This window comes from Rhinoderma darwinii, chromosome 1 (genome assembly GCF_050947455.1).
Source record: "Rhinoderma darwinii isolate aRhiDar2 chromosome 1, aRhiDar2.hap1, whole genome shotgun sequence".
In the NCBI taxonomy this organism is placed as follows: domain Eukaryota; kingdom Metazoa; phylum Chordata; class Amphibia; order Anura; family Rhinodermatidae; genus Rhinoderma; species Rhinoderma darwinii.
In genome coordinates this window covers 402,335,415-402,355,326 of record NC_134687.1, presented here as the reverse complement: position 1 = coordinate 402,355,326, position 19,912 = coordinate 402,335,415, and the positions used below count along the sequence as shown (strand labels likewise).

Sequence of the window (19,912 nt, the reverse complement as noted above, 5' to 3'; positions counted from 1 at the left end):
GCCAGATAAAGCAATATAGGCGGACATGAAGCAGATCTGTGGTGCATCACTGACACATAAAAGGGGTCGTCTCAGGGCACTGACACGATCAATCTGTGGGGGGGGTCATCCCTGTCGATTGGACTTGGTGGCATAGCTTAGCGATTTGTAAGTAGTACACTACGATATTCCATACAATGGAATCCTGTCAAAAAATGTTTGCCGCGCGGTATACGGTTCTTTAACATAGGAGCCTATGGGTGACATATGCCACTGTTTGGCATACTTCACAGGCATCCGTTTAACGTATACGTCACATTTTTTTAAATAGCTTTTCATGACTTATACGTTAAACAGATACCATTTTGTTCTTTGGGTGACGGATACGTTAAATGGGTGCCTAATAGTGGCATCCGTCACCCATAGAATATAATCCTATTAGTTTAACAGATACGTCATGAACTCTTATGACCCCAGTACATGATGTATCCATTTAACGGATACAATCACAGTCTATAGTGACGGATGCCACTTTTAGGGCATCCGTCACAGCCTACTTTTAATGTATACGTCAGGAGCTTTTCCTGGCGTATACATCAAAAGTAGGCTATTTAACCCCCTCCTGATATGACAAACTTATGTCATAGCCGGGTAGGGGGGAGTGTGGAGCGGGCTCATGGGCTGATTCACTCCGTGCTACGCGGGTGTCTTCTGTATGATACAGCCGACACACCTAAGGGTATGTTCACACACAAACTCAAAAAACGTCTGAAACTACGGAGCTGTTTTCAAGGGAAAACAGCTCCTGATTTTCAGAAGTTTTTTGAGCCACTCACGATTTTCGCAGCGTTTTTTTACGGCCGTTTTTGGAGCTGTTTTCTATAGAGTCAATGAAAAACGGCTTCAAAAACGTCCCAAAAAGTGACCTGCACTTCTTTTTCGCGGCCATTTTTCAAAACGGCCGCGTAAAAAAAACGGCTAATCGGAACAGAAAGACGTTTTTCCCATTGAAACCCGTTTTTCGGGAATTTACGGCCGAAAATAGGCAGTGTGAACATACCCTCACTGTAATGAGCAGGATCCGGCTCATTTAATCCCTTCTATGGCGTGGTCAAAAGCGACTGCGGCATCTAAGCCATTAGAAAGACGGAGCAGTCCCCTATGACAGCCCATTGGCCCCCCTACGACGCGATTGCGGGTGCAAATGGTTGTCACGGCAGCCTGTGGGCCTAATGACGGCCCCAGGTCTGCCATCTTTGTACTCCTATTAAGCCCTGCTTCTGGCAGGGCTTACTAGGATAATTTCAGAATCACGATATACTGCAATACATTAGTATTGTAGTATATCGTGCAAGCAGTTTATTCATCGGTGGTTCAAGTCCCCTAAGGGGGCTAATAAAAAATTTAAAAAAGAAAGTTTTGTTTCTTTTAATGTACAAAAAAAAAATATTGAAAGTGAAAAAAAAAACCTTTTCCAATTTTCTGCCTATAGCATTGTTAAAAAAATATATATATAATTGTATCACCATATTCGTAACAGTCTGAACTATTAGGCTTAGTCCACACAGTTTTTTGATGCGGAAACTGCGTCGGAATCAGCACCAACCGCCTCCCATTGAAAGGCATTTTTTCGCCGCGGTTCTGCCTCTTACCTCCCATTGAAATTAATGGGAGGCAAAAAAAGCGTTTTTTGCGTAATTTTTTGCCTGCAGTTCTCAATGCCTGTGGGCGAAAAACGCAACAACAAGAAGGTTCAGGCAGGTCAAAATCTTGAATTTTTTCTGGCTACATAATACTTAGTGTGAACAGGGCATTACAATGTAACATTATTTAACCTGCTTGGTGAGCGCAGTAATTTTTTTTTCAATTTAAAACGCCAAATTCACCTTTTTTGGTCCTCCTCCTCTCCCACAAAATTTTTGTTATAAAAAAAGTGATCAAAAACGCCATTGTACCCCAAAATGCATTAAAAACGCCAGCTCGTCCCGCAAAAAAAAACCCTCATACCGTTGAGACGAGAAAATAGAATAGTTATCGCTTTCAGAATATAGTGACGCAAAACAAATTTCATTTTCTACAATAAGTTTTTTCCTTGTAAAAGTAGTAAAACAAAAGGGCAATAAATGAAAGGGGCAATACATGACAAAAAAAGGGCATTTAAAAAATACAAATCTGAGGGTACAGCTGTAGCCTTTGTAAAATATAAAGAGCTTAATAAAATCTGTAAAAATGTAATAAAATTAGCAAAAATACAAAATGAAAGGCAGGTGGCCAAGGATAGTAAAACAAATCCTAAAAAATTCTTCAAGCATATAAATGCAAAAAAGCCAAGGTCTGAACATGTAGGACCCCTAGATAATGGTAATGGGGAGTTGATCACAGGGGATCAAGAGAAGGCAGAGTTACTAAATGGGTTCTTTAGCTCTGTATATACAACTGAAGAAAGAGCAGCTGATGTAGCCGGTGCCAGTGCTGTTAATATATCGGCTGATATACTGAATTGGATGAATGTAGAGATGGTCCAAGCTAAATTAAATAAAATAAATGTGCACAAGGCCCCGGGACCAGATGGGTTACACCCTAGAATTCTTAAAGAGCTTAGTTCAGTTATTTCTGTCCCCCTTTTCATAATATTCAGAGAATCTCTAGTGACTGGTATAGTGCCAAGGGACTGGCGCAGGGCAAATGTGGTGCCTATTTTCAAAAAGGGCTCTAGGTCTTCCCCGGGTAATTATAGACCAGTAAGCTTAACATCCATCGTGGGGAAAATGTTTGAGGGGCTATTGAGGGACTATATACAGGATTATGTGACAATAAATAGCATTATAAGTGACAGCCAGCACGGTTTTACTAAGGACAGAAGTTGTCAAACTAACCTAATCTGTTTTTATGAAGAGGTAAGCAGAAGTCTAGACAGAGGGGCCGCTGTGGATTTAGTGTTTTTGGACTTTGCAAAGGCATTTGACACTGTCCCCCATAGACGCCTAATGGGTAAATTACGGACTATAGGTTTAGAAAATATAGTTTGTAATTGGATTGAGAATTGGCTCAAGGACCGTATCCAGAGAGTTGTGGTCAATGATTCCTTCTCTGAATGGTCACCGGTTATAAGTGGTGTACCCCAGGGTTCAGTGCTGGGACCACTATTATTCAACTTATTTATTAATGATATAGAGGATGGGATTAATAGCACTATTTCTATTTTTGCAGATGACACCAAGCTATGTAATATAGTTCAGACTATGGAAGATGTTCATGAATTACAGGCAGATTTAAACAAACTAAGTGTTTGGGCGTCCACTTGGCAGATGAAGTTTAATGTAGATAAATGTAAAGTTATGCATCTGGGTACCAACAACCTGCATGCATCATATGTCCTAGGGGGAGCTACACTGGCGGATTCACTTGTTGAGAAGGATCTGGGTGTTCTTGTAAATCATAAACTCAATAACAGCATGCAGTGTCAATCAGCTGCTTCAAAGGCCAGCAAGATATTGTCGTGTATTAAAAGAGGCATGGACTCGCGGGACAGAGATGTAATATTGCCACTTTACAAAGCATTAGTGAGGCCCCATCTAGAATATGCAGTTCAGTTCTGGGCTCCAGTTCATAGAAAGGATGCCCTGGAGTTGGAAAAAATACAAAGAAGAGCAACGAAGCTAATAAGGGGCATGGAGAATTTAAGTTATGAGAAAAGATTGAAAGAATTAAACCTATTTAGCCTTGAAAAAAGACGACTAAGGGGGGACATGATTAACTTATATAAATATATTAATGGCACATACAAAAAATATGGTGATATCCTGTTCCTTGTAAAACCCCCTCAAAAAACAAGGGGGCACTCCCTCCGTCTGGAGAAAAAAAGGTTCAAGCTGCAGAGGCGACAAGGCTTCTTTACAGTAAGAACGGTGAATTTATGGAATAGCCTACCGCAGGAGCTGGTCACAGCAGGGACAGTAGATGGCTTTAAAAAAGGGTTAGATAATTTCCTAGAACAAAAAAATATTAGCTCCTATGTGTAGAAATTTTTCCTTCCCTTTTCCCTTCCCTTGGTTGGACTTGATGGACATGTGTCTTTTTTCAGCCGTACTAACTATGTAACTATGTAACTATGTAAAAAAAGGCATAAATTTGGTATCGCCGTACTCATATTGACCCACAGAATAATGTAATGTATGTCGTTTTTATTGCATGTTATATGTTCAAAAAACGAAACCCAAAAAACAAACCAATGGAGGAATCACTGTTTTTTTTCCCATTCCACTCTATAGAGTATTTGTTTTCAGTTTCCTAGTACATTATTTGGTACAATAAATGGTGCCATAAAAAAATACAAAATTGGCCTGCAAAAATCAAGCCCTGATACGGCTTTATCAACGAAAAAAAAAAGTTATGGCTTTTGCTAAGGTGGGAAGGAAAAAATGAAAATCCCAAAAAATTGCTACGGTGGGAAGGGATGAACGTGATGTGAACTAGGCCTTACTTACCTGAAGTTCAATGAACTGCAGCATTGCCCTATCTGAGAGGGACATTGAACACTATAAATGGATATAATGGCATCAAACTTCCTGAACTACGGCAACAATTACACAATCAAAGGAGTATAGATGATGGAGACCAGAACAAAGGAGTATAGATGATGGCGACCAGAGCAAAGGAGTATAGATGATGGCGACCAGAGCAAAGGAGTATAGATGATGGAGACCAGAGCAAAGGAGTATAGATGATGGAGACCAGAGCAAAGGAGTATAGATGATGGAGACCAGAGCAAAGGAGTATAGATGATGGAGACCAGAGCAAAGGAGTATAGATGATGGAGACCAGAGCAAAGGAGTATAGATGATGGAGACCAGAGCAAAGGAGTATAGATGATGGAGACCAGAGCAAAGGAGTATAGATGATGGAAACCAGAGCAAAGGAGTATAGATGATGGAGACCAGAGCAAAGGAGTATAGATGATGGAGACCAGAGCAAAGGAGTATAGATGATGGAGACCAGAGCAAAGGAGTATAGATGATGGAAACCAGAGCAAAGGCGTATAGATGATGGAGACCAGAGCAAAGGAGTATAGATGATGGAGACCAGAGCAAAAGAAGTATAGATGATGGAGACCAGAGCAAAGGAGTATAGATGATTGAGACCAGAGCAAAGGAGTATAGATGATTGAGACCAGAGCAAAGGAGTATAGATGATGGAAACCAGAGCAAAGGCGTATAGATGATGGAGACCAGAGCAAAATAAGTATAGATGATGGAGACCAGGGTGCGTGGAGTGTTCATGGTATGGCTGCCATTAGCACTTGTCGCCTTTGGAAATGCAGCATCTATTATATTAGATCAAGATAAACCCAGTAGTTTATTCATTTTCTTTAGGGATTTTTCTTTAGAAATAATTGAAGTGCTCTACTGTAGGAGAGGCATAGTGGTACCAGAACCCTGCGGCCTACAAGTGTGACTGGTTTAATAATAATACGGCTGATGGACTGGATGGATTTGGCAGAAGGGCTACATCTCAAGCCACATCTGCTGATTTGTATATTTGGTGAGCTGGGGTGGCAGTACGGCAGTTCTCAAAGGTCTAACCTGTTCTCTCGATGGATCAACTTAGACTTAAAGTGTATTTAAACGTTCAGCAAACTTCCGACATGTCAGTGACCTGTCAGAAGTTTGTATTGGTGGGGGTCCGAGCACTGAGACCCCCACCAATTGCTAGAACGAAGCAGCTGAAGCCCTTGTGTGAGCGCTCAGCTACTTCGTGACTGTTCGGCTTTTTCCGGAAATAAATGTATCGGAGTACGAGCTCATAGACTTTCTATTCAGTCCGTACACGATACATTTATTTCCAGAAAAAGCCGAACAGACACGAAGCAGCTGAGCGCTCACACGAACTCTTCAGCTGCTTCGTTCTAGCAATGGTGGGGGTCTCCATGCTCGGACCCCCACCAATCCAAACTTCTGACATGTCTCTATGACACGTCAGAAGTTTGCCGAACGTTTAGCTACACTTTAAATAGGTTGCTTTCCCATATATTGGCAGTATGTCTAAATCTCCTACGAGTACAGCTAGCATATATAAACTCATGAGCTTTGTAACTCATGATATAGCACAACAGAAGCATGTTCTCATACTGAATATTGTGGAAAAAATGTTCAAGGGGAATAGCAAGTAACTGTGTTGTTTTTTTGTTTAATGTTAATTGATAGCAAATGTTAGCTACTGGATTGAATAGGACAATGGAGTGGATCTCTGCTTGCTGTTAGTAAATGCAAACATTCTTGTTTATATTCAGAGGCTGCAAAATGTACAGATCTAGTGCCATTTCACACTGCCGCAGTTTGTTACAAAGTTTTCTGGTAGACAAGAGCTAACCGTCTACTGTCAGGACTAATATATTGTAAGGGTGCGTTCACATATATCAGTTGCATCAGCATCCGTTTTGTTTTGTCTTTCAAGTGATTACAACTGATGCAAAAACTGCTGCAATAATGTATCAGTTGCCATCAGGCTTTTTTACAGTTTTTACTACAAAACCATCAGTTTTCATCGGCGGTTTTTAGTTCTCATCAGTTTTTACCACAATGGTCCACCAAAAATGTAGTCTAGGGTCTGAAAATGTGCCAATTTTATCAGAGTGGTGCATAGTTTGTGATGGATTGGATACATGATAGATTAGATACATGTGTACTTGTCATTTCACAAAACTTCTGACGTGATCCCGGCAAGTCAGGGCTCTCCTTCTCTGATCCGGCCTCGGCACCACACTGAAGTCTGACACACACGTTGTCATGTCACATGTGTTCTATTCAGTGCAGCGCCAAGGCCGGCGCCGGGAGGGAGAGCCCAGAAGGAAGCTGCTGTCCACTGACCTCCGATCAGATCGTCAAAGTAGCCTTGTGAACCTGCAAAGACGCCAAACACTAGCCCTAACTTCAGGGAGTAGCTATTTTTTTGCGCCTTTACAGCTACCAAATCCCACCCCGCATCTCCTACCCGTATTGCTGTAGTGTCTATTTACACAACCGGTTTCGGGTGTCGGCCGTTAAAAACGGCCATCTCGGTCCGTTTTTGACGGACATAGAACGGATGCAAAACGACCGTGTTTTGGTTTTTGACGGCCAATTGTGACCTATTTTGTATCCGTTTTTCACTGTCCATTTTAAAAACGGATGAATTTTATGTGTAGATAATGCCGCTGTGCCCTCTATAGATAATGCCGCATTGACTTCTGTATATAGTGGCACACTGCTCTCTCTATATAGTACCACAACCCCCCTGTAAAAAATGCCACAGTGCCCTCTGTAGATTGTGCCTCCACCCTGTAGATAATGCCGCAGTGCCCTCTGTATATAGTGCCACACTGCTCTCTGTAGATAATGTCACAGTGCCCTCTATAGATAGCGCCTCACAGCCCCCTGTAGATAGTGCCACCCACCTATCTACAGGGGGGCGTGGGTGGTTGAACTTGTGAACAATACATTAAATGGGATATGGCGCTGGACCTCCCAGAGAACCGGACACAAAAACACTGCAGATAACGTTTTTGTTTCCGGCTTTTGTACAGGTCGTACGGCGGCACAACTTATGTCCCGTGTGCCAGAACAGATCCCATAGAAAGCTATAAGGTTCGTTCTAGCATCCGTTTCCATCCGGCTTTTCTGCAACACGCCGGAGGGAAACTGACAGGGACAACGGACATATGTGAACAGCCCCTAGCAAACCCTCAATTGTGAATACAAAACACGACCATATTTGTGAATGTAACAAAAATATTTATTCACTGCGAGCAGCAGAGATCTTGAAAATGGCAAACATTTGAAATACAAATTTTATTAGAAACACATCTTTTCATTATACAGTGATAATGTTTTATTTACATAACATCAGAAAACCCATTTAAAGCCGAACTCCAATGATCACGAGATATGCTAATCCCAATAGTCCACTACCTCCATGTCATGTCACAGCCCCTGAGTCTCATGTATTATAGCCTAATTGGAAGGTCTGAACCCCCCCCCAAATAAAAAAATAAACATGAGCCAAATCCTGCTCATTGTGTTAACCTGGCTCCAGTGTATTAAAACTAAGGTAGTTGGTAAAGACCCATAACCATTATTGCCCGGCCAGACCATTAGCAGTCTGACCCTGCTCACAGGTGGTCGAGAAAGCTGAGATTCTTGACCTTGCAGGGACACCATGTAGATATGCGAAGAGAGTAACCAGTGACCAAAGTGGTGTTATGTTCACACAGCCTATTTTCAGACGTAATTCGGGTGTTTTACGCCTCGAATTATGCCTGAAAAAACGGCTCCATTACACCTACAAACATCTGCCCATTGCTTTCAATGGGTTTTTACGATGTTCTGTTCCCAAGAGGTGTTATTCTACGCGTCGCTGTCAAAAGACAGCATGTAAAAAGACGCACGCGAAAAAGAAGTGGATGTCACTTCTTGGGACATTTTTGGAGCCGTTTTTCATTGACTCCATTGAAAAACAACTCCAATAAGGTCCGTAAAATACGCCGCGAAAAACGCGATTAGTTACAAAAATGTCTGAAAATCAGGAGCGGTTTTCAGATGAAAACAGCTTTGTAATTTCAGACGTAATTTGCTACTGCGTGTGAACATACCCTAAGAGATAGGCACAGCTAAAGCATTTCAAGGCTATGTAAACCTTTTGAGAGCTTTTTTTTTTTTTTTTAAAGAGGCTCTGTCACCAGATTTTCAAACCCCTATCTCGTATTGCAGCAGATCGGCGCTGCAATGTAGATAACAGTAACGTTTTTTTTTTTCAAAAACGAGCATTTTTGGCCAAGTTATAAGAATTTTTATATTTATGCAAATGAGCCTTTCTTAAGTACAACTGGGCGTGTTTAAAGTTAAGTACAAGTGGGCGTGTATTCTGTGTGTAACATCTGGGCGTTTTTACTTGTTTTACTAGCTGGGCATTGTGAATAGAAGTGTATGATGCTGACGAATCAGCATCATCCACTTCTCTTCGTTAACACCCAGCTTCTGGCAGTGCACAGACACACAGCGTGTTCTGGAGAGATCACGCTGTGACATCACTTCCTGCCCCAGGTCCTGCATCGTGTCGGACGAGCGAGGACACATCGGCACCAGGCGACAGAGGCTACATCAACTTACCTGCAAACGCCGATGCTGCTGCAGAATCAACTGTAGCCTCTGTCGCCTGGTGCCGATGTGTCCTCGCTCGTCCGACACGATGCAGGACCTGGGGCAGGAAGTGACGTCACAGCGTGATCTCTCGAGAACACGCTGTGTGTCTGTGCACTGCCAGAAGCTGGGTGTTAACGAAGAGAAGTGGATGATGCTGATTCGTCAGCATCATACAATTCTATTCACAACGCCCAGCTAGTAAAACAAGTAAAAACGCCCAGATGTACAAACACAATACACGCCCACTTGTACATAACTTTAAACACGCCCAGTTATAGTTAAGAAAGGCTCATTTGCATAAATATAAAAATGGACATAACTTGGCCAAAAATGCTCGTTTTTGAAAAAAAAAACGTTACTGTAATCTATATTGCAGCGCCGATCTGCTGCAATACGAGATAGGGGTTTGAAAATCTGGTGACAGAGCCTCTTTAAATAGATTAGTCAATGTGCCTTACACTGAATCCGTCTGTCCCGCGAATTCGTTTCGGCGGGTCCTTCTTGTCTCTGAAGTTATGAACTCAGATGTAATAAGATTACAGGTGGATCTTGCGTATCGGAGAGACACAGGGTCCGCGGGACTGACAGATTCAGTGTGAAGTGAACAATACAGCTGTTCTGTATAGAGAATACAGAACAGCTGTATCTCCAAAAGTAAAACAATTTTTTAATAAAAACTATTTACAAAGTTACAATAAACACATTGACTAATCTATCTATTGAAAAAAAAAAAAAAAGCCCTCAAAGATTTTTTGTATCTTTAGGCTTCCATATTCTCAAGTTTAACTCAGTATAATAATTTTTTGTACTTTACTAGGAATTGTGGTGCTTGGGATAAATCGACCGCATTCAAAAAATGCTATCAGTAAAGGACTGGTGAAATCGGTAAGTGCATAATTTGTATCAGTTCTATTTATGTTGTCATCCATCAATTTCGGCCTCTGTCTATGATCACGGTCATTACATAATATATTCTAATTTGTCACTTCTTTCATATGTGTTTTTAGTGAATTCCATCCATATCAACTCCCGGCCCTCCTCAAGATTGCTCCTGTTAAAGGCTATGAACACCTTTGTACTGATTTTTATTTTTTTTATTGTCCATTTCCTTCCTAATTGCAAATTTAAGCAACTTTCTAAATAGTCTTCAAAATTTTCTAACATTTTGCTGCAGTAGAGTTTGTGCAACTTCTGTACATAGCTGACCATGCAGCTGCTTCTGACGTAGATCCGACAGCACAAAGCTCCTGACTGTGTGGGCTCTCTTTGCTCTATTGCCATCCAAGTGTTCAGGAAGGGCAGATCACACAGGCTGAACCGTATCAAAGTTTAGATAGGGAGGAAAACACACACGCAGGGGGGGGGGGGCTTGAATCACCTAGGCAAACAGTGTAGAAAGAAAGGAGCGCACCCATGTCAGACTGCAGGGGGAGGGGGGGATATCACACACTCATCAGTGTCTATCAACACAAGGGAGAGGAGATCTCTCATGGGCTGTAGAAGGAGAAAGCAGAACAGGAATGAAGCTGTGCTAACAATTGACAGCTTGTGATGGTAGCAGCATCCTGAACTCACAGAACTTCCATCCATCATGTATTACTGAAAGGGACATGTCCACATGAGATAAGTCTGAAAATAGGAGCAGGTTGTAAACTGCATATCAAGGGGTCTGAAAAAGATTGAAATAATGGAAATTGCAGCCTGAAATGTAGTAGTTTCCTTCAGTTAAAAGAGTTGCACTAACATATGCAAAAATATATTTTTTTCCATGTCAAAGCTGTCGTCCATAGCCTATTAAGCTCACATGAACTGTTAAAAAACATGGATGTGTCGTGGAAATCCATCGCTCAAAATATATTAGACTGAGATTTATACGAGTCCAAACAGACTCTCAAGGCCAGACCCCATTAGTCAGTATCCTAATTAGGATATTTCACCGATATATATCGAGAGAGGAGAAGAAAACACACAGACTCTGCTGATATGCTCAAAATGCTCCTCTGAAGGATTTATTATCAGACTCAAACTGTTAAACTGAAATTCAGAAGGGGTGTAGGCTTGAGGTAAACCAATCAGAGACAATGTAACAATATTTGTTATTCAGTAAAAAGCATAAAATAAAATACATCCCAGATACATCATTATAATTCTTCACACATCAGGTTTTGCAGGCCTTATCTCTTTTGGACACCATGTTCTCGTGGAGATGGGGGAGAGACCTTCCTTCACGCATACTTGCCACCCTCCCATCTCCCTCCCTGTCCAACTTCGCATGGGAACCAAGGTCAAAGATAAAACATACGAAATCAACATTACTTGTATTAAAGGAACAATGACTTTTCTATTCACTACAATAAAACCAAGATGGGAACTCCAGACAAGATGGCTGCTGCATGAAACTAAATCATTTAAACATTATCATCACTTTCACATAATACATATCTTAGTAATTCGGCATCCTGCTTGATAATTCACAATGTCATTTCATATAGAGAATATAAGCAAATAAATCATCCTTCACAAACCCCCCTTTTTCTCATAATAAATTACAGAAATTATATATTATGATTTATGAAACTCAAACAATATATCAATAGGGCCACAACTAATATGATGCCATCAGCAATGTCCGGTTTGGGTATGGGGTCCCACCAGTGTATTGACAAGTCTTGTACATCATCGTCCTCTTCTTCTCCTGTCTTCTGATTAGAACACTTGATACTGCTGATGGATTCACTCAGGTCTTTGGTCCTTACTTTGAACTTTGCTGATGTCATCAGGACTTGGTTTGGTCCTTCTCATCTTTCAGACCCCGTCTCTTTTAGTTTACGTCACTGGGCTGTATATAGCACCTCATGCTGTGAGCCTGGGGTGAGATCCCACGTAGGCGGATTAGTGGAGTGTTATTGTGACCACCACAAACCCTCCGCTCAGCTGTCCTCTTCCTCCGGTAAGTTACTTGTCTGGGCGGCTGCTTGGAATTGTGACACTGCCGTCAGTTCATGACAAACGCGTTGTACTGGCTCCGGCTGCGCCTGCCGCACCTCAGTAATGGAGTTTATCGTATTAAAAATCTTTTAGTTCATATTTACTGGCACTTGCTGGGGACCCCCAACCCTTGTCAATTGTTAAAATAAATACTAATCTGGTGATAACATCTACGTACTATAAAAGTTGTTCTAAGTACATACAATAACAATGTCAGGCCCTTAAACTAAATCAAACAAACAAACAAACAAACACCTTTTATATAAGAAAAACTTCTCTGCTCCAATGGAAATGGCACCTAGAAGATGTGTAATTATTGGGTACATTTCATTTGCACTTGGTGTCACGCTTTCTAGCAGGATTTGTACCTTGATCTGAGCTGATTGCTTGGAACATTTCCAGCTCACCAAAATATACACAGATTCCACATGTTTATCTGACAAATGTCGCAAACCAATTTTTCTTACTCTAATTTGTATTGCATGGGAAGGCCTCTCAAGGTCTGTTCTCTTCGTGGGAGGCGGGTATGATAAGGTTGGCACCGGTCTGCCAGGACTGTTCTGTAGGCAAATCAAACAGCTCTAACAGAATTTAGCAGCAACAGCTGTAAAGCCTGGGACATACCAATTAGATCTTACCAAATCGATCCTTGCAGTCTTGGGGCATATGTGAGGTCATACACCATCAATGCAAGAGCCATCAAGAGTGCCTTGGGTGTTACCGGTTCACCTTCCCTTATCCGTCCACATTCTGTTAGAATCTGGTTCTCACGCCTTCCGCTCCCAGTTGGACTCTTCCTGTGGAGAACAAACTTTTTCATTGTATAAACATTAATTGATCTTAATCAAATAATTAATTTGAAGAAAAACATTAACAAATAACATCTTTACATCAAACGTTCACATTGAGCAATAACTAGAAGTGATACATGCAAACTCATTTTTCTTCTTTATATATATATATATATATATATATATATATATATATATATACATATACACACACACACACACACACACACACAAACACTGCACAGAATTTTCCTTTCACAATAACAACGACAAAAACAAATAACTAAAAATTATTTCAAATGGGAATATTCCACTTCTGTACCTTTTATCTGACGCATGACCCTAATAGTCCAATGCTAAGGCTGGTCCAGAACTTTACATGAAACTTAACTTCAGTATTTAATATTCCCACAACACTTCTTAAATACAATTATTAAACAAACTAACTTTGGAATAACATCTGGAGAACTGCTGATATCTTATTGTACAAACATCAGGTCAATACTTGGGATAACATTGTACCCCTGTCACTTACACACAACGTCTGCAGTGGGGAAAATACAGGCCGGGCTTCAGGCCCCCCTGAGAACAGGTCTACACACACGTGCACATTGTCATACACTTCTACCTCGGGTAGTTGTATGTTCTGCAGTCGCTGGGACTGTTAATCTGGCCGGGCTGCACTTTTCACAGGTCCTTTGCTGTTTTACCTATGTCACGCCGTGCGCACATCATGCCGGCTGCTACAAACCTAGTGGTGGCATTATTGTATCCAGGGACAAGCCAATTTACTGATACCTGGCTGCATATACCCTTGTTGTCAGTTCTGTCTTCTCTCGCTCTCTCAATTGGCTTACCCGATGATCCAATAAAATTCCTACTACTAATGGGCCCATAATTGTGGGCGATGCCAAAAGCGTACCTAGAGTCAGTGTAAATGTCGGCCGTCTTACCTTCTGCCAGGTTACAGCCTCAGCGAGCACCTCCAGCTCCGCTCCTTGAGATAAACAAGAAGGTGAGAGTGGTTTCTGGGTAATTTACCTTGTGCCTCGTATCCTGTTCTACACAAACTGTATATGATGAAGTATGTCTACATTACAAATTTACATTGGAAACCCATGTCACATATAGATAGAACATTTCAAAAGGGTGGAGTTTTATTGTTCCACATTCATCTGATGATCCAGAACACTTGTAAATCCCACCCACCAGGTCCTGTAAATACCTGATTAATACAAAAACAAACAAAATATGTTACTGAAATCTGGCATAAAATAAACAATATTCAAACAATTTTTTTGTTTTACCTTCTCCCCATCTAAATCTGTAAAGACTCATCTGTGAATGACGTCACCTCGGCCTCCTGTGTAAATTTGCTGGAGGGGGATGGTCTTTTACACAATACCTGATATTGGGTGGAGACTACAGCACAGCTTTCGCAGTGCCATATTCACCGTTCTGGAAGGATCTGGAACCATCTACACAGAAAAACCTCAAAATGTAGGTTACTGTCATACACATTTAATCTGGGTTACTCCTTGAAGCTCATACACATTTTGTAGATCTCCTAGAACCAAATTCAGTAATTCAAAACAAAATAAAACACAAAACAAAACTACCTGATCAGTCCCTTCAACATTCCCTCCTATTTGGACTCTGTGAAAGTAATGTAGCAGGGTTCAAAACTACATATCAACATAATAAAATTAGACACTCTATCGGGGGGGGGGGGGGGGGGGGGGGGCACTAGTTTAACCCCCTGTAATACAAAACAGCCTGGAACAAAAAAAATTACTTTCTCCTGACAAAAATAAATGTTATCTTTAGAATGACCTGCAACCATTTACCTGTAAAACATCTCACATTTTCAAAAATAACATTTAGGCAGCACCATAGCACGCGCCTAATGTGTGAAAAAAAACAAAAACAATTGTAATTAGTTATTCAATAACACAGAAAATAATATATCTGGTAATATTAATTACTGCAAACCAATAAGCTGTACATAAAAATAGGGAACAGTGGGGGCACATACATTTTCAAAACCCCGTGTCTCACAATATCTGTATTTTAATTCATTTGAATCAACATCAAAACATTCCAACATTAAATCTTATCACATTATAACACATTAATCTGCAGTGTAGCTTTTATCTTTCTACAAACAGATCCAGCCGGCTGTAATATTTTTCTCGCTTGGTGTAGTTACAGACGCCTGCGCGTGCGCGAAGATAAGACACGTTCCATAAAAAATGAAAAAAAGTGGAACTGATTTTAACCCCATACACAAAACACTAAAATTTTTAGACATTTCTGCTGTTAAAAATAGGAAACATACAATATAGTTCTGCTTTTATTGTGGCCATTAGTTTCAAACTTCAGACATGTTACATTGCACACATCACACAGATGTCTCATCACATCACACATGTTACATTGCACACATCACACAGATGGCTCATTACATGACATGTATCACACATCACACAGATGTCTCATTACATGACATGTATCACACATCACACAGATGTCTCATTACATCACACATGTATCACACATCACACAGATGTCACATCACACCTGTTCACATTACACTCCCCCCGTTCTGACCCACATTAGTCACTACAATGTACCTGGCTGCTCCGTTTTCTTCACTCTTCCAATGAAAATTTACACCTGTATTTAAATTGTTCTTTCTCACATCATCTTACTTGTAACCACCTGCTTTGTCTTTTTAACTTATGCCTTGTCCTGGCCACTCCACTCCCTTTCTCAACTTTCCACAAACCATTGTCTTTATCACATGCAAACATCCATCTTACGGCTGCCAGCCTCTTCAACAATTTTTTTTTTCAGTGTGTTATTTTGCCTTCACATACTTTACAATTAAAGCCCCAGCTCCTTTTGCTCATTCTAATGTTGGCCGGGACCAGTGCCCCAAAGCATCTTTGTCCAACTTCCTCCTGACCCCATGGTCAGAGAGCAGTAGGGTGATTTCCGGTAAATCCCCCACCTCCAGGCAAACAGGCCACGTTTGCCGACAGATATCTCAGACCAGTCTATCTCCTAGACTGTCTTACCAATACGATATCAAAAGACGTTCCTCCAGACATTCTAGCAGTAGGATCCTCTGATCCCTCACTGGATTGAACATCGAGAACAGACAAAATGCTGCCAATCAACAATTACAAGAGCAAATTCTTCAACACAATCGACATTCATGAACTTCCATTGATTCAAGCAGGAGTTGGTAACACTTCACTTATGCAGAACACTTGCTGCCAGGGTGTGTCTTTCGGTTCATACAGCCCGTGATGTAGCATATATCCCAAACTCTTTCCTCTAGCACTTTGCAATGGTTTCACATGCAAATTATATTTGGTAACATATATATATATTATCCTCCCCGCTCAGTCGTTCACTCTGTGGGTTATAGTTTAGGGGGCTGTTATCTATGTTGGTGATAATTTCTTTACGGGCTATGGGTCTGAGCCAATACCAATGTCCTTCACTGTAATTACAACTCCGACACAGGTGGCACCTGGGGTAAATGTCAGGGTCATTCATTGAATACAGGATGTTATATTACAACGGTATTCAATCCAGCGGTCTGATGTTATACTACTACAGACTTAATTACTTGGATGTTATTTTACATCAAAGTGTATATGCCGGATTATCATGTGCTAGAAATCAGTCTGTACTGATTCCCACCTTATGCCAGTCTGGCAATGCATACAACTGGTTTATGGACCCTTACACACAATATCACTGTCTGGCAATGAGTTAGGAAAATATAAATGATTTTCTAATACAGTATTCAAAGTTTTCCCTGTTGCACTGGGTAATGGTATTGAGTGCAAATTCAATATAGACACAATTGCTTCTCCTTGCACTGGATTCTACATTATCAGGACTTGACCATTGAAGCCCCTGTGGTACTACATGATATTACTCACAACTATCCAACTGTCCTCTCACCTACAAACAGTCAGTACCTCCCAACTATAATCCCAGACAAACGGGTAACAGAACAACTATTAATCCTCAACAATTTTACACAACTTAATAACAAATTACGCTACAACAAAGCAGCAAGCACAAGTTTTGTTTTTTCCTCACAGTCCAGACTACAATCTTTTCATTTCAAATACTTCACATGTGAGTTACGACTTCTCTCCGCCATGCGCTACGTCACTGCATTCCAAAGGCGGAGGTCTTACACTTCTCACAATTTTTCTGGTTAACAATGTAATTGCTGGCAAAAATTCTCATGTCTTTCATATCAACAGTTTAAGATCACGTACACACCTGCAATCCCTCATCACACAAAAAGCTTCAACATACCTTTTTGGATCCATCTTTCAACCCACTTCTGACTAAGGAGCCTTGTCCAGAAAGAAGTGACGTCTGACAACTAGATTCCAAGGCTTACGCAATACATGTGTGAATGGTGTAAGAATAAGCTCCTTACCTACCGCGGTTTTTTGTAATTCACAGATGCAAAGCCAGACCTCTCCAGTGACAGCTTATCAGACGTGCAATCTCCCGGGTTTAACGGCACCATTACTGTTGTGTAAATCCATCGCTCAAAATATATTAGACTGAAATTTATACAAGTCCAAACAGACTCTCAAGGCCAGACCCCATTAGTCAGTATCCTAATTAGGATATTTCACCGATTTATATATCGAGAGAGGAGAAGAAAACACACAGACTCTGCTGATATGCTCAAAATGCTCCTCTGAAGGATTTATTATCAGACTCAAACTGTTAAACTGAAATTCAGAAGGGGTGTAGGCTTGAGGTAAACCAATCAGAGACAATGTAACAATATTTGTTATTCAGTAAAAAGCATACAATTAAAATACATCCCAGATACATCATTATAATTCTTCACACATCAGGTTTTGCAGGCCTTATCTCTTTTGGACACAATGTTCTCGTGGAGATGGGGGAGAGACCTTCCTTCACGCATACTTGCCACCCTCCCATCTCCCTCCCTGTCCAACTTCGCATGGGAACCAAGGTCAAAGATAAAACATACGAAATCAACATTACTTGTATTAAAGGAACAATGACTTTTCTATTCACTACAATAAAACCAAGATGGGAACTCCAGACAAGATGGCTGCTGCACGAAACTAAATCATTTAAACATTATCATCACTTTCACATAATACATATGTTAGTAATTCGGCATCCTGCTTGATAATTCACAATGTAATTTCATATAGAGAATATAAGCAAATAAATCATCCTTCACAGATGTAAATGTTTTCTCTGAACCACATGTACCTGTATACTTCTGCTTTTCTTTTTTTTGCATAATTTTTTTTATTTGATCAGAATATGCACAATGTGAGGGGGTCATTGCATAGCAACAACAATGTGACAGCACGGTGACCACTAGATCCTGTGCTTAGATTTCAGTGTACCTTGCTACAGGGAGTAGTACATCCTGTTGTGTTCAAAAATGATGTAGGCAGAGCTAGTAGCACCATCCTGTTTATCCCTGTGCGATGAGTCCTTCGGCAGCTTATCTCATTCATTCACACAGAACTGAGTAATAAAAACATAAACTTCCTGGTAGAGAAGCCAGTGAGAAAAAAACATGGCTGCTGGGCTGAGAAATTTACTGAGAATACATTAACTGGCGGAATGAGGGTGCGATTGGGGTTTAATTTTTATTCCAGTCTCACACTGTCCCTGGCTGTACTTTTGTAAATCACAATCTTCATTATGAGGAAAAATAGGACTTTATTTTACTATGGTAACTATCATTTTCTGTTCAAATTCTCCAAAGCATCTACTTTGTCTTTTCACCTAATGGCCAAACACCAATCTTGAGATTTGCTGTTAGGTCCTGTTCACACAGAGTTTTCTGCCGCAGTTTTTGCCGCGGAAACCATGGCAAAAAACGGCTGAAATTGACTCCCATTGATTTCAGTGGGAGGTGGGGGCGTTTTTTTTCCTGCAAGCAAAAACAAAACACTCACGGGAAAAAAAAGCGACATGCCCTATCTTGAGAAGTTTTCCGCCTCAAAAACCCCATTGAAGTCAATAGGAAACGGAAATAAACATGTTTTTTTATCCGTTTTTTTGCCACATTTATTAACACATTTTTTAGCAAAAAATGCTCGCGAATTAACCCTTTGTCTTACGAAGACATAGGTCAAGAAAACCGCCTTAAAAAATGCGACAAAAATCGCGGCAAAAAATGCGTGTGGTGCAAAACCATTTAAAAAAAACCGGAGCTGGTTTTTCCAGGCAGAATTTTCATGTGAACATACCCTTAGAGTTGGAAAAAGAGAAGGTTAAATGTCCCTTCGCACCCACCCATCCTCTGTGTTTTCCTGTCCTCATCTGGGAAAGGAACTGAGGTGGCATCTAGGGTCACTTGTAAGATTATGTTAGTAAAAAGTAAAGCCACAGTTATGCTCTGTGATCAAAGTTAGTCAAACCTACAGATTTAGGTGTGGCAGGCTCATGATCTCTTGTGTATGAGGGTCCTCCTGAAGGTAGATGTCGGGGGATCGGGTCTTGTTTTGTTCCTATTCCCATTTTATCATTGAAATAATCATGCTCATTTGGCCAAGCGTTCATGTTTATAGGGAAGTTGGGAGAGATAGCTATCTAATGAGTAGGGCCGGCTATAGTATGTAGTCAAATGGGTTGTCTGACATCTGTCTCCAACCTGGAACTCCAGTTGAGTACGTTTTAGTCTTTGTGCTTAAAAATACTGCAAATACTTTTGTCTTAGATTCCCATCTTTCTTGTATAGATGCTGAAGGCTGTTGATTCACTGAAGGGTAATAATAAGGTGAGGACTGTGATCCTGCGGAGTGAAGTCCCTGGAGTGTTTTGTGCAGGTATGTAACCAATGATACTGACCCTCCATCCTCTCTAAAGTTGTAGCAATGAAGTGTTACCGTAAGGCCTTATTCAGACCAGCGTAAAACTCATCCGTGTGCTGTG

At 40.8% G+C, this 19,912-nt stretch overlaps 1 protein-coding gene across 1 annotated transcript in view; it reads left to right on the top strand.

Moving 5' to 3' along the window:
• AUH (AU RNA binding methylglutaconyl-CoA hydratase) overlaps nucleotides 1-19,912 on the top strand; it is a 232,352-nt gene that overhangs the window by 14,155 nt on the left and 198,285 nt on the right. The window contains exons 2-3 of the mRNA XM_075852664.1: nucleotides 9,973-10,040; nucleotides 19,719-19,806. Of these exons, the coding sequence (XP_075708779.1) occupies nucleotides 9,973-10,040; nucleotides 19,719-19,806 (156 nt within the window). The remainder of the gene's footprint in view (nucleotides 1-9,972; nucleotides 10,041-19,718; nucleotides 19,807-19,912) is intronic.